Below are 15,689 nucleotides of genomic sequence, written 5' to 3'. Positions count from 1 at the left end.
ATCAGTTGCACGACTGTTGGGCAAGTGAAAACAGTACAAAATACCTGCATTCTGTCAATCAGTTTTTTTGAAAATAAGAAACACACATGTTAACACGACTCCCATCCGCCCCAGACTGATTGGTTTAGTCCAAGCATTTTCTTCCTCAACACGATCTTGCTCCTGCGTGCAACGTGAGACAATCTGCTTCCCCCCGTTTCCGCCAGCCGACCGGCCTTCGATGCTTCCGTTACGGTGCAGCATGGCGAAAATTTGAATAACCGTGAAAACGACGTCTTTTCCGGTGCGCCAAGCAAACGGCTACCAAGGTTTGTTACGCCAGCTGCATGCGCAACGATCCTCCCGTTCGCCACCGGAGATACGCCACCGAAGGGCCCCAACAGCGCGACGGAACAATTTGTCCAAATGAGTTTATTTCGATTCCAACCTCGTCTGTAACATCGCTCTCGAGATGGAACAAATTGAATCAAACATGCATGACATTCAGCTATCCGTATCAGCTTAATAGGGCATTAAGCGTCGTGATAATGATGCATAAAAGGGAACATTTTTACTGTTCTGTCGCTTTTACGTATCACTATTTTGTATTTGACAGCGTTCAGAAGAAAACACTTCACGCGAAGGAACATAATTAACACATCGATTCTAAATATTTTCCCAAGCCAGCGAACGCTGCTTTGGTCTAGCAATCTCGCATAATTTACAAGTGTAAAATATTTCCCAGTTTTATGACGGCATAAGCAAAATCGTACCTGTAATTGCGAGCAAGTGCTGCACTTCTTCGTTTAAATAATAATGCCCGAAAGCAACGACACCTTAGAATGCTTTCTTGTTCAAAGATACCTGCCACCCTTCTTCAACTGATGGCGGTGTAAAATTGAACCCTGCCTTCGGCATGAAGAAAATTACACGTGATAGAAGGAGAGAGAGAAAGAGTAGGAACAAAAATGGATGGACCGGGAAAAAGGTAAATCCTTGAATGTTCTCACTTTTCTCACTTTCCGTTTCGCATGATCGATGAATATTCATGAAAATTGAATGATATTTTGACATGCAAGCAAACACATACACGCACACAACAGCCAGCCCTTCTCGGCACAAAGAGGTCCGGCGGGGGCCCCGGATGGGCGAACATGAGAAATGTGTTTTTGGAAAGAACAGGTATTTGCATACAGCCTGCGCTCCGAAGGGCTCCGATTGGGAAAGAATTAGAACCTACGGTTGGGGTACGCGCCTCGAGAAACCCTGTGTTTAGCCTCGGACGCGATCCTACTATGCGGAGACAAACATTGTGCGGACGTACAGAAGATTCTCCTGACATGCTGCTTGTATGCTGTGTGTCCCCCCGCGTCGAAACGGAAAAAGAATTATCTGCTGGGGTGTTGTTGAGTTGCTTGCGCACACGCGGGGACGTCAAAGTCAACATCATTTCCACTTGCCCGGGGTCTCTTGGCAGGTTGTGGTACGTACGATCGCGTACAAAGCAGAGCATTCTATGCACGAACCAGCGACCAATATTTGTCGTTCAGGTGCGCGTTCCTTCAGGGACAAATAATAATATCTACGGACCTTGTTGTCTCGACGGGCGAAACTAGGAATTTTCATCGAGTTCTGAATGAGACAGGTCAAAGCACCAAAGACGTTTCAGATCGAGGAGCTGAAAAGAAGCATTGGTATGTTATTCATTACTTTTTAATCAGGAAGAAAACGCAGAAACTTCAGTACGAGCCCGCTCCAACGACATTCGATCTTGGCATTAAGCTGCTAAACCTATGCTCAGCTTCCAGCCGGCGTTGGGAAGGCTCACCAATACACCGGTCGGCCAGAGTCGCGTATGTAGCAGTGAATGATCAAACGCGTGTAACACGATCGTTCTTTTTACCAGCAGCCAACAACAGCACAACCACCGAACAACGAAGCCCTGTTTCAACTCATCGATTGAACGTTTGGCTAACCCGTTCTTTGGCTTTCGCATTCTGCGTGTTGGCCACGAATATTTTGGCGCGTGTACGCAGCCAAAGCTGGTGTGCGCTCGTCTGTGTAGCATAGGGGGAAAACCCTCCAAACCAACCCAACGTCGCCGTTTTCGTCGCCGTTGCCTTGACAGAGGAAACCCGTAAGTTTCATTCTTTCGTTCCTCCTTTTCCGCCACGAATCTTTCTTGCGCTGTTCTTCCATCGTGTTCCACCTTGTGCTCCAGCGAAACCGGCCCCAAAGGGAAGCAAGAACTGGTGAGAGAGAAGCTGTAGACGTAGAGCAAAAGAAAAGAAACACCAAGAAAAAGGCATCCAACTCACGCTGCTGCTACTTCTGCTGCTTTGGCCGGTAACCAATACACACACACACACGCGCGCGAGCGCGGATCTGCGACTAACTCTTCGTGGTTGTCTCAGGCAGCGCAAGAATTTCTTCGCCGCACCGCACAAGGGCGATCGCCCAAGTGCAGCCCATAGGTCATCATATCCATCCACCGGCCGCCCACCGCCCCTCGGGGCCATCGCGTGGTATTGGTGTGGCGCTGGTGCGTGAAAGCAAGCGCAACGTGTGGAGGAAACAAACAACCGGGAAAAAGTGGACCGATGCCGACCGGGTGCACCGGTGCAGGTGGGAGGGCGGGAGGACACGCGATCGACGACGAGGCACATTTGATCATCACGAGAACGAGATTTTCTGGTGAGAAGATCTTCCTCAAACAAGTCGCGAGATGTGCATCCAAAGCTTGCGCAAGGAAACATTGGCATCTTTGGCATTAACAAAAAGCCAACTTACTTATCGTTGATATCGACTTTGTTCAATAAGATAATGTGTTTGGACGCTTCGATCCATGGAACGTTCTCAAACATTTTGGAAGTCACTCATCAAAACTAAAATAAATTTGTTCTAATGATTTTTGTATGACAACAAATATACATTTCTGATCAGAAGATATGCGAGGAATTGCGCATGTGCATTTTAAAGAATACGGTGATGCAATTAATTTTTCAAACTACTCGCGCTATTTTTCTTGCTGGTTCCCGCGAGCTATACGATAAATGGTTAAACAGGGAAGCCCTGGCAGAACCATTCAAGAAGCCTCGCTCACCTTTACCAAGGTTACACATTGTGTCTAAATTTCTCAGAAACCCCAGGAGAATAACGGCTATCGAACCTAATTGAAAGCTATTGATTCAATGTGTATTATTATACCCGTTTTGATTTGTTGGACGACAAAAGCGACACGATTCGGGGGAAGTGACCTTGTCACCTGAGCAAATTCAACATATTTCGTACCCCCTTCTAACCGATCGGCTCAAATATGCTTCGCTGGGAATTAAAGTTTACTTGCAATTCCATGTGCTCTGCAGGTATCGCTTCGATCCAATTAATTTTCATAGCTTATGCGAAGCGATGAATGAAGAAGTCAACCTAAAATCATTCGATCACAGGTGAACAACAACACTTGTCTGCTTGGTTGTTCTATGTTTTTCAGTTGATGGTTGTTTCCTTTAACCCACAGAAAGGTGTTTTCTAGCACACGACACAAAACCGAAAGGTGGTCACAATCAAGAACAAAACACACGTCCACACACAAACACACAGCCAGGCTGGTTTCTGGTACTCGCAATAGAACACTTCGATCGTGGAAGATCACTGCAGCCGGCATGATAAACACATAAGTTTCCATTAATTTTAAGTCTACTGACTGTGAGCTTTTCAAAACAGGGTAATTCCACTTCTCGTAAAACAAACACTTCCATTTGCCACCGTAAATTTACAACAGCAAATTTTAAACATGTACGATCGCATAACTTGTCCTACTGTGAATAGCCACCAGAATGATCACGATATCTCTTATAATGATCACAGAACGGTCAATGATCACATCATTTAAACCAGCTGTGAACAACACATGTCTTACAGCATAAAGCTCCTCAAGCCTCCAGCAGTTCAGGCTCACTCAACAAGATCAATTTCTCTCTTTCGTTAACTTTAGCAAATCCTATATAAAACATTGTACGGCATTGGTTCAACAGTACAAACCAATAGCAAGATCAGCTTCATAAAATTCCCTTCTTCATCTTCCTTACGTTTGATTTAATAACAACAAAATCTCGCACAGCAACAAATCCACGACGTCTAACCTCGACACCAGTCGACTCGCAACTGACGATTGTTTTGAATAGTGTTGGCAGAATCGGGATTCGGAAGACTCCAAGACTCGATCCGTAGATGGATTCTAATGATTCGAATCACATTTGACAGGATTCTAAGGATTTGATTCGATTGGGATTCGAACCAGATTTGATTTGTTTGGGAAACTATTTGATTTGGTTCTGACTTGATCCGTGTTTTTGAAATGTAATGGTTTGAATGTCTCAAAATTGGAATAAAGACTAATTGGAAGTGCAAAACATAACAGTTTAAAAAAAAATCGCTGTGCCCGATTTGCAATGCCTGTGGAGAAAATCGTTTCCATACGTTACATCGTCTTTGCGACTGTTTGATGGATTAGGATTCGAATTTGGGGATTCGATTTACCCACCACTAGAAGAAAGCTGCAACGCGCCAAGCTGACATCAATAAGTTTCAAAAATCTTGGTCACAACGTTAAATACTCAAACTCAAACAAGCTAATTTGTTCATAACTTTTTAGTGCCTGGACCAATTTTAGCAATAGACCCCTTAAATGAAAGGTCTTTTGAGGGCAAGCTGTTCTGTAAAACGAACATTCTTCCTAAATTCTTCATTTTTGAATGAGTCTTCGGTACAGAAACGTTGGTTGATAGTTTCAAATGAAATAACAAATTTGTTAACAATTCACTTTTCAAGCGAATTGGGGCAACTATTTATGGCTCGGATATCAAGTATCAGGCTGTGGACTGGGGGATGAGCACACAATTCACATAAACTAGCACATGCTCTACCGCTGGTGCACCGCAAAAGTCAATACCTGAGACCAAAGACGCTACTTTTAACGGCTGTTACAAACGTGCACTGTTTCACCACTTTCTCACTTATTCACCACGTTTTCATTTCTCACTACCAAACAAGGTTTCTTTAGCAAATATTTATTTTTTCTAAAAGGAAGAATTACGGAGGGATCTTTGTTGTATGAAGTTGTTGTGTATCTTCTGAGGTCCTTTAATTTGAGGGATTTTTTGCTCTAATTGGACAAGGTATCGACAAATTATTAACATATTGTTTTTTTTGCCATTTTTCAAATTGTGACTAAGGTTCTTAATTCTTGTTGATGCAAAGCTGCACGGACAGCTCGAAGCTGTCAACACCAAGCTGAAGAACAGCTGTTTGGAACGTAAACAAACCATCCTCGATTTCGTTCGATTTCAATGCATCATCGTTTGGTGTGTCATGTAGGATATCGATTTAGTTTTAAACCAGTTCTGTGTTTCGTTCTGTGTTGTACACTTGTTTTACCTTAGTGTGGCGAATTCGTTTTCAGTTGTATAAAGTTTTGTAAAGTGTAAAAGATTCATATCATTGCTCACTCCTTAAGAGCTTCCATGAATGACACACTTTTAGCAAAAGGCTGTGATTGCGTTGCTGTGAATAAATTTGCATTAGCATAGAGAAGTTTGCCAAATGGCACCCGGGGACTCGTTGACGCCAGAGAAAAGTATCATCGTGAAAGGATGGGAGAAACTGGACGACGATGTTATCATCAAGGAGGTGTCTACCAAGGGCAAACACGTCAACCTTTGCATCCAGTATCTGGCAGAGCGAAACGAGCTGTCGATGACGGAAGCGAAAAATTATTTCCTTCAGAAGGTAATCTGCACTGCATCTCCACAACAGTCTCTAACTCTCTCATCAGCCGGCGAAACCGAAAACCTTTCAGGCAAGAGCTGGTCCATCGTTGGGCTGACTAATGAATCGCAACGCCTTAGGGTGCGGTAGAGGTTTTTGCGGCTTATTTTGTTTATTTATAAATCTGAGCTGCCTGCTTGAAAACTCGTTTGCGAGATGAAACCATAAAATCGAACCGTTCCCTCCCTGCACTTGCATTATCGATGGATTGTTTGCGGGTTTTACAGCAAAGCTTCAACCCGGCTCAAGCTTATCAGTATGTAAAGAGCAATATAAGTGTCCCCGGGAGCGACGAGAACGGGATGGCGCAAAAGTGAACCGAGCTCAAAGTGTACCCCTGCCGGAGTGCGGAGTAGCTGATGTGCTACCGCCCCACGTTTGTTGGCGAAGAAACTTGAGCTTACCCTTATCGGCTACGAAGCCGAATGAATAATGCTGACGGAAACTGTGACGGAGTCTGCTCTCGACCATCGCTCGTCTTCGTCGATCAGTAGCGATCCGATCGGCCGCTGGCACACACACTCGCGGCAGCTGCAAAAACGCAGATCCAGATAGATTTCACAACCGATCGAATCGTTTCTTTTCCGTTGCTTCATTTTGTAGGTTAATGCGTACGTCTATCGCTTACTGTCGAGTCGACAACTTCACAAAGCTCACCACATCCTAAAGAACATCGAACGCGTGCCAAAGTACGTGTTCTACCAGATCGCCGCCGAGACAACCGATACGGGACTCCGGGACTACATACGGGAACATCTGACGCGGACAGTCGAAAGCTATACCGACGGCGAGGAGCAACGGATCGCGGCCAGCTGGCGGGTGTACACGCAGCTCAAAGCAAACGTACGCCAGATGGCCGAGGTGCTAAACGAAGTGACCAACGGATATACGGTACTCGAGATCGAAACGATGTCATTTAACACGTTCTGCATGAAGGAGGATGTCTACCGGAATTCGGTTGCTGTGGATTTATTCTTCAAAAATCAAGGTAATTAACATCGTGGAAATCCAAACGGACAAGTTATGTGCGTGAGTCAGATCTGACAAATAGTATCAAATCAAGAAATCCTATCAAAAAATCCTTCAGTGCTCAGTGTCGGTAGCCTTGACCGCCGTGCGTTCAAACTCACTTCTGGAACGGATCGTGTATGAAACTCTGTGTAGTGTAGAAGTCCAGTGAATCACCCATTGCCCTTTCCTTTGAACGGCATTTTATTTATAACTTCTCAAGTTAGAGATTATTTTGACTTGCCCGTCGTAGTCCGGCGGGTCCTCATCTGGTTCATTGCGGCCCATCTGGTTCATGACTATATACAAAGCATTGCAAAATCCAACAAGTGATAAGACATCGAACATGCAATATGAGTATTCCCCCTGTATGAGTATAAAGGACTTCCCCCTTTTCGAAGGGTGTGATCATTGAAGGTGATCGTAAAAGGAGAAAAATAGAGAGTTCCTTGTGGATCATGTGATTCAGTTGAAATATGTTGTTAGAATATCACGTGGAAAGTTCCTTGTGTGGCTGAGCAAATGAATGCCTATGATGGTCCTCAATATTGGGCGATGGACAATATTGATAGTAGATTAGATGGAACGATTCCACGGTTGACAACAAGTATGCGATCAAGTGCGACGAGTCTAGAACTATCTGCATCGATCCATCCGATTAAACCGAAACAGTTATCGAAGGCAAGGCAAACGTATTGATGAAAATGGGTGGGAATGATTCAAGGCCATTCATAAAAAGGGACATGGATGTTAAAGTGTCAAACGGAAGGCCTACAATCGCTTTAAAAAACGTCAATCGCTTGAAACCCAACCCTAACCGAGAGTAGCCACTCCAACGTTCGGAGTAATCAGCCAAATGATGGCCGTAACTGGTCCCAAAATAAATAAAATAAAATACTCCGAACGGTGGCAGATAAGCCTCACAGGAGATTGGTTTGCGTCGTTAAGTAGGATCACTGCTGGTGGACTATGGAATGCACGTTTGTTTTTTTTTTTTTTTGCTGACCTACCCAAATCTAAAATGAAGTCTCGCGTTTGGTGTTATTGTTTTAATCAATTTGTTTCAATGCTTTCCTCCTCATGGCAGAAACGGAAATTTCCCCAATCCTTGATCGTTACACCGTATGGAGCTATCTGCTGAAGAACAACATCGCGAATCTCGTTAAAATATGGATCCAACTGAACAGTAGCCTACGCCGCTGCTTCCAACAGGGAGTCGATCCTACGCCACATCTGCTGCGCATCAAAATCGATATCTACGATGATCCTCGGTTTAACGAGCGCCTGCGACAGCTATTTCAGCGCTGGGAGATCGACGATTTTATGCTCTCACAGTTGTCCCACCACAGGACCCTTTCGCGCAGCGAAATCCTGCTGAACGAGCTAGCCCGCCTCGGCAAGTTTCTCGACCACGAACGCCAGGATGCGGTGGCGATTTTGCGACGACTTTTCACCACCGAAAGCTACAAGCACAACCGCGATTGGACCGAGGCACGCTGGTTTCGCGAGCAGATAACACGCAGGCTGGTGGAGAATCGGTTTTTCCCGCTGCTCGGATTGTCCATCGTGAGTCAAGAGGTGCTGGAGCAACTGGCAAACGACCCGGCCGGCCAGCATCGGGACGAGGTGAACGTGTTTCTTCAGTTGCAAAAATTACAAGACCCCACGATCAATGCGAAACAACTGCTAGAGGTGTCTCGTACCACATCCAATTACATCCTTACGCACAACAGGGCGTTTTATGAGGAGAATCCTATTGTGTATCTGTTCGAGTATGGTCTCGACGAGGGAAACACTCGATTTGATGAAAGCAATCCGTTGCTGGCGAAGCTGCCACATTTGAACAATTTCATCAAACGGAACAAACAAACGCAGCCGCAACACGATGTCATGGTGAAAAAGCTTCTCGCTATCGCTGGTATTCCTGATGCGGGGAAAATTCAGCAGTTTCTCTTCTACGGCACACGAACTGACGCCAACGGTGCGGTCGAAGAGGAAGACGAACGTGCGGCTCGAATGGAGCTGCTCGAACAGTACGGCACCATTCCACACTTCAACCATCCCCTGCTGGTGGAAAAGTACGGCCAGCCGGTTACCCTGCGCTACACGCACTACATCGGGCTCCATCGGGCCTGCTACGCGGTGTACGAATTCTACCGGGAGCAACTACAGAATTATTCGCAAATTTCCAGCCGCCAAATAAACAGCGCCGCACAAACGGTGGCCCAGATGGCAATCGGAAAGTACTGGGACCAGGAGCTAGTGTCACATGCGGTTGCTTTCATGGAAATGATCGGTGTGAGCAGTGTTCCCACGAGGGGCTATCTACGCTGCCTCTCGCTGGTCGACCGGCCGGAACAGGTTGGCCCCGGCTCCGGGCTACAGAAGCTAAGCATATCCGGACTACTGCATCGATGTGAGCAAGCGATAGCCGACAAACCGGTCGACGATCCGGAGCTGCTGATAGATCTAGAAGCGATGACGCTGGTTGCCCGAACGAACGGACTTCCCTACCCGGAAGCTTACCTGAGGGAGCGGCTTCTAGCGCACGATGACTGGTATCGCTTTTTGCTGCTTGTCGACTATCTCAACTACCCGCAGGAGCAGGTGGTGGAACTGTGTCGGACTGGATTCCACACAGCACGGATCGGGAAAAATCTTATGGTGGCTCTGCTTTACCAATCGAAGGACGGTGACAGTGTCCGGGACGTACCGCTGATTTCTAGCTCGGTTGGATCCATTAAAAGACGTTCTAGTTTGACACCACGACGCAGGCGAAGGGTAAGTTGCTTTTCCTTTTACTATTAGTAGGTTCCGTAGGTTCCCTACGATATCCCGTGAAAACATTCTTTTCCAGTCCGGATACCTTTCACGTTTGTTTCCAATTTCGCGAGTTCAAGGATGTTTACTTAACTATTGTGCAGTGGGTGCTTGGATTAAAGCCAACCTAAATTTATCGGAAAACATTATCCAACGAGTACTTGATGTAGTACAACCAATCTCTTTAGAACGATGGAAAGAAAACCGTTGCAATTTAAATTGCCAGTTAAAAAAACTACCTTCAACAATGTAATTTTATCTCTGCGTCCAACCTCCAACTTGCCCCGTATCGGAGAAAACAAAAGAAAGCTGTTAATGTATAGGTTAGTTTACTGCCTAGCCCGTCTATGAACTCACAGACACAAGAATACTGTATCAACAAATAATACTGCAGTGAGTAAACATAAGCAGATTTTCAGACTTACACCTCGAGGTTGAATGAGCGTATCATCAGTGAAAGTAATTAAAGCACACAGGAACAGAAGGAAGGTTTCTCATCCAGCTAAATGTCGGCCACAAGTACCCTACGACTGCCGGGGGGAAGTCTTACAAGGAGATAATTGCTAGACGGACGGTACGCAGGTTCTTTCTCTTTTGTTTTTCTCCCAGATGTGCAAACCACAATCTTGTTGCGCAATAAGCATCAAGTGAGACAGGGGCAAGTAAGAACGAAAAAAAAAAAGAACGTACATCCACTGCTATAGCGGATGATGGACTCATTTTGTGTGCTTATCAAATGTGTCCCATATCAAACCCGGGCGGCGAACCGACGAATGCGCCGACATGATGGCCGGATGGTCGGGCGGGAAATTGTTTGAACCAAAATAAAATAAAACGAAACCGGTTTACTCCGCCGGTCGACAACGGTTTGGTTTGCGGACTGGAGCGGGTCGGTGACCCGGTCATGCCGTTGCGATACGCGTAGAAAAATGGGTGACATTTGAAATCGATCGTTTTATGCATCCATGCAAAGGATGTTCGCTATTTCCACTCAAACGTGAAGGAATGAGATTGCCTGTGTCCAGAAATAGAATGTTCTTGGACAGGGGATTCACTTGATTGCATTCGATACTGCTGTATACGTAGATTGTTGTCCACTTCTAATGGAAGTAACGCTTTATCATTCTCAAGCAAGCAAACTTACTTAAGCGTAAAATCTTTTACTTTTCCTCCCTTCAGGCTAGCAGCACGACGGCCGATTCGAGCGGGCACTCGAGTGTGTCAAGCGAAGGAGATGTCATTTCGAGCGGAGGTCGCACGAGCGGTGTCACCGGTTCCACACCACCGACACTAGGCGCCGCCTCCGTTGACGAGAACTCGTGCTACGATGGCGCCTGCTTCCTATCGGAGCGTTACGACACGGATCTCGTTTCAACGGTGCTGCTGTGCTCGAACGAACCCAATTCCGCACCACCACCATCACCGCCATCGGGTTCGATCACGTCGTCCCAGTTCGAATCCTTTGCCCGCCTCATCGTCACGGCAGGGAAATCTGGAAGTCACCGGGCGCAGCGCTATCCGCAAACGTATCTGAATCTGCTCGACCGTTCGATACGCTCGCGATGGCCACTGTTGGCACTGCTCGCCGGCGAAGTGTGCCCGCCGGAATGCAGACGACATTGCTGGATCGTTTGGGCCATGCTGGCTGGGGATTATCCGTTTCAAGAGCTGCTAGCCACAGGCGAATGGGGTGGATCAGTTTTTGTGAGCGGTCTGGTGGAGCATCTGGTTCGAACTGGTCGCATCTGTACGCTCGCGAGCTCGTTAGCAATATTCTATCCCCGGTCCAACTGGCACTATCTGGCGAGTTTCCTCAGCGTCACTGAAGACGTGCTGTTCGATCCGGATCGTGCCTCCGATTTGCTCACCACTTTCCTCGTCAGTTCGTCCACCGGCGAGGAATGTTTCTTGCTAGGCATTCCGAAGTACGTGATGTTTAACTTCAGTGCCCGTCTGTTGATGATCCATCTGAGTAACCGCGCGTCCCTGCACCATCAGCTGCTGCTCCTACGGGTGTACGTACGCTGTGACTTTCGGTGTTTCCTGATCGCCGAGGTTGACTTCGGCCGGATGCTGCGTATTTGCGAAATCGTGCGCCACTGTCAATCGATCACGATCGACTTTTACGCCCTGTACGAGCGTTCGTGTGCCGGGAAGGAACAGGAGAGCGAATTCTACGAGGCACTCTGCGAGCGGTTGGTGAAGAAGAAGTACCACGAGGCAGCGATCGCTGTGGCGGATGAAGCGTCCCTTCCGCGAGAGAGTATTATATTCGAGCACTGGGTAAGTGCGTTCGAGGCGACCGGATCGGTGGGCGACTTTGAGCGTTACCGGGTGGATAGCGAACGATATGGGCTGGGACCGGAACTACGCATCAGTTTCTTCACTCACATCGCTAACCGGCTGGAGTATGGCGATCGGCAGCGCTACGAGCTGCTCAAGTGCGCCCTAGAGCTGATTCGCGAGCATGGTCTCTATCCGAGCGAAACATTCGACCGCGATCGGCTTGAGTACGAGCTTGCCCTCAGCTACGTACGCTGCACCAACGAGGACACGCTCGAGCTCTACCGGTCGCAGTACTGGTGCAACAGGCGCCAGCAATCCGACGCATCCCAACAGGCCGGCCAATCGACGGCCATCCTTTACCACACCTTTCTCGAGCTGAAGGAAGTTGCCGGTATCGACGATCTGACCCTCTCGAATCTGCCACTTGCACAACCGGAGGAACGGCTTCGGCTCGACGCCCTCATCAACCGGCTGCTCGACTGCGGGGACATTGTACAGGCCCTACGCTACCAGGCGATCTTCGAGCAGCGGCCCATCGATCTGCACTTTATCGTGTTCTGTATGGCGCTTGCCGAGGGACTGGTTAGCTTCTACAACCTCTCGAAGGAGGAACGAATGCTGCTGAACGAAGACCGAGCACGATCGGCGGGTCGGTTTCAGCGACGCACACTTTCACGTATTAGCCGCGTCAGTCAAAGCTCGACGACGGGCAGGATAGACGGCTCGCCGATGAAGAGCAGTGGCGGTGCGACGCAGCTAGACTCGTCCGACACGAGCACGGCGGGAATGTCGGACTTTGAGGAGGTTCCATCGCGCGATCGACAGGATATTTTCGAAGCAATAAGCGTAAGTTTTTTACGGAAAACTTAATCAATTCGAACAATTGGGGTCATTCATACTGATCAAACGACGCTTTTCTCGACGTTTCTCAAAATCTTATACAAAAGGAGTCAGGAATCAGACGCTGTCGTTCTTTTCTAAATCTTTCAAAAAAGGTTTTTGTTTTCAATATATTTATTTTTTGTATGAATCGAGAAAGGCCTCGTAATCCTCGTCCTCAATTGCATTGTGCAATAATTCTATAGAGGATCAGTAATTCAAATTTTGCATAGAAAGATAAAACTGCTTGCCACTTACCAAAGTTGGTGTCTACTCATAGTGATTTTTGCGCCCAACTTACACTTCTTTCTACTATTTTAGGGACTTGGAAACCGTATCACACACGGCCAGGATCTTGCTCAACGTGTCATCCTCACGTACCGCGTTGCCATGTACCTCGATCGCGACTACAACGAACTGCTCAAACTACGCGATCCGCTTGCCTTTCTTCCCGAGATCGTGCGGGAAGACTGCGTCCACAAGCTGGAGGTGATCAGCGATATCATGACCGCCACCCGGATGAGCGTGGAGAGTTTCACCGATTTTCTTGCATCGGAAATCGTCTCGTCCGTGGTTCGGTCCAAGTTTTACCTCTTCCAACAGCAAAACTCTCAACAGCAGCAACAGCAGCAACAACAGTCGGGCATGAAAACGGATGAGCTGCTGTGGGGCTACAATATCGACCGGGAGTTCCATCTGTTTCTCGAGCTTGCGCCCAACACGACCGCGCTCGGAAATGTACTGCTGCGGTACTGTAACGCCCTCCGGTTGTATCGCAAGCGTGAACGAAAGGACACGAATCAGAGCGTTCAGGATGCGCTAGAGTCGTTCGAGACGATTCCAGCGCTGCGCAATGCAAACGACGTCGTTGTACTCGTTGATCGACTCGATGAGATCCTGCAGCGGCAGGTGCTTTCGCTCAAGAAACAGAACACGATCATCGTGGCGCTGTTGGTGAAAGCGCACGATTGTTTCGTGCACGAGTGTTCGATGGAGGGCATTATGGAGGTGTTGGCATGCTGCAAAGCTCTCACCGCAATCCTAACGGCGGCGAAATCGTGGAACCTGATCGTGCGACTGCTGGTTGGTATTGGCCGGTACCGCGATATGTACTACTGCTTCGAAACGCTCATCAAGCACGAACAGTTCGAGTCACTGCTCGGTCAGTTCGATGATCGCGCGGCAAACGGAAGGCGCCTGCAGTCGGCCATTATCGCCTACCTGAACGAGCACTGGCCCGAGCGAAAGGATTACTTCCGCCTGGCCGCGTTACACTTCCGCATGCATAAAGAGATCGCGGAGCTGTGGGAAACGGAAGCGAAAGCTACGATCCATGCGATCCTCGAGACGTACGAGGTGACACTGATGGTTCCGCTGCGAGGAATGTCGATAGGCAGTGGCCAGCAGACACCGATACCTAGCATTGTGTACTGTCAGCAGCTGCAAGCAACATCGCTGGTGCAGACGGAACTTACGAGAGCCATGGATGCCTATACACATGCCGCGGAAACCTATCTGCTCGATAACAACCTCACACTAGCCCAGCGAGCGGCGGCCAACGCGGAACTGGTAGCGCTACAGATCTGTCTCGTTCGTCAAGCCATTGCCGCGGAACGAGGAACGACGGGGGCAGGTGGGAACAGTGGTTCTCCCTCAGTCAAGCGAACCGATCGATCGTCAACCACGTCCGCGACTTCCACGGAACCAACGTGCTTCTGCACGTCGGTGCTTAACATCCGCTCCGCAGAAACCGACGGGCGGCGTGTAACGGTGGGACCGGAAATTACCGGCACCAATGGGGCCACCGGAACGCTCCTGTACTACATCAACTTCCTGCTAACCGTCCCTCAGACGCTTATCGTTGCACGCGCCTACAGTATCGAGGTGAACTGGGCCGGCGCGATCTATCAGCACTACGTCCTACGCGGGGAAACTTCCTACCTGGAGGACTTTCTCGAGCGAATGCCGGTGACGGATGCCATGATTGAGACGCTGGTGAAAATCTTCCAACTAGAGCCGCACATTACACCGCAGATGGAACAGGCGATCGAACGGTTCATCGGACGCATCCAGTCGGTAACGCTCAAATATCGGCTCGCGTCGCTAGTCGGACTCCGCAAGACGATCCACGGTCTCATCAACGGTGGGGCGGTCTACTACCTGAAGGATACGAACTATGGCAAGAGTGAAACAGAGCAGAGCGTAGGAGGAGGAACAGGAGGAGGAGCTGGCTGTGTCACAGGCAACACCGGCAGTAGCGCAGGAGTAGGTGGCGGTTGTGTCAGTATGACGAGTAGTATGATAGGAAGTAGTAGCATCGCTAGTAACACCAGCCCATCGGTGAACACCATGTCCAGTTCGTGATGAAGGGAAAGTGGTGATGCACGAATGCATCTTTCTTGTGATTATTTTACACACGGGACTTTTCGCCCGGGGGGTGTGATGACAAATGCATTGTATTTATTTTCTCCCTTCCCAACGATTTCAACATGGCAATAAATTTCCTCCCTATTTGACCATTATTACCCCATGTTGTGTAGTCTTTTGGATTCCAAATGTCCTTATGGCGAAGGCATTAAGGCCACAGCCATAAGCAGAAAGCATTAATTTCTCACAGGTCCTTGATGAATCTGTATATATATCTGTAACTTCTCTTTTCTCTACTCTAGAATGTATAATTGCCAACCTGATCATGATCCTTTTTGTGATAACAAGTCGGACATCGGACTCACCCTACTTACCGTAATTAAATTTATCCATTCCATTCAAATACCCTAATCAGGGGTTCCATTCGACAATCCAAAACCACCCACTGGTCTTCTGTTTGTAATCAATTGTTTGTATTTCACTTTTGCTATACATATCTTGCGTAGTTTTCCACATTCTGCTCC

At 47.9% G+C, this 15,689-nt stretch overlaps 1 protein-coding gene across 1 annotated transcript; it reads left to right on the top strand.

Moving 5' to 3' along the window:
- Nucleotides 1-5,580: 5,580 nt before the first annotated feature.
- LOC131293459 (uncharacterized) lies at nt 5,581-15,213 on the top strand. The gene is made up of 5 exons (XM_058321536.1): nt 5,581-5,766; nt 6,409-6,793; nt 7,901-9,594; nt 10,813-12,765; nt 13,120-15,213. The coding sequence occupies exons 1-5, from the start codon at nt 5,581-5,583 to the stop codon at nt 15,160-15,162; spliced, it is 6,261 nt and encodes a 2,086-aa protein (XP_058177519.1). The 3' UTR covers nt 15,163-15,213.
- Nucleotides 15,214-15,689: the final 476 nt, after the last annotated feature.

The sequence above is a fragment of the Anopheles ziemanni genome, chromosome 2, assembly GCF_943734765.1.
Source record: "Anopheles ziemanni chromosome 2, idAnoZiCoDA_A2_x.2, whole genome shotgun sequence".
In the NCBI taxonomy this organism is placed as follows: Eukaryota; Metazoa; Arthropoda; class Insecta; order Diptera; family Culicidae; genus Anopheles; species Anopheles ziemanni.
This window is presented reverse-complemented; position numbering and strand designations above follow the sequence as displayed.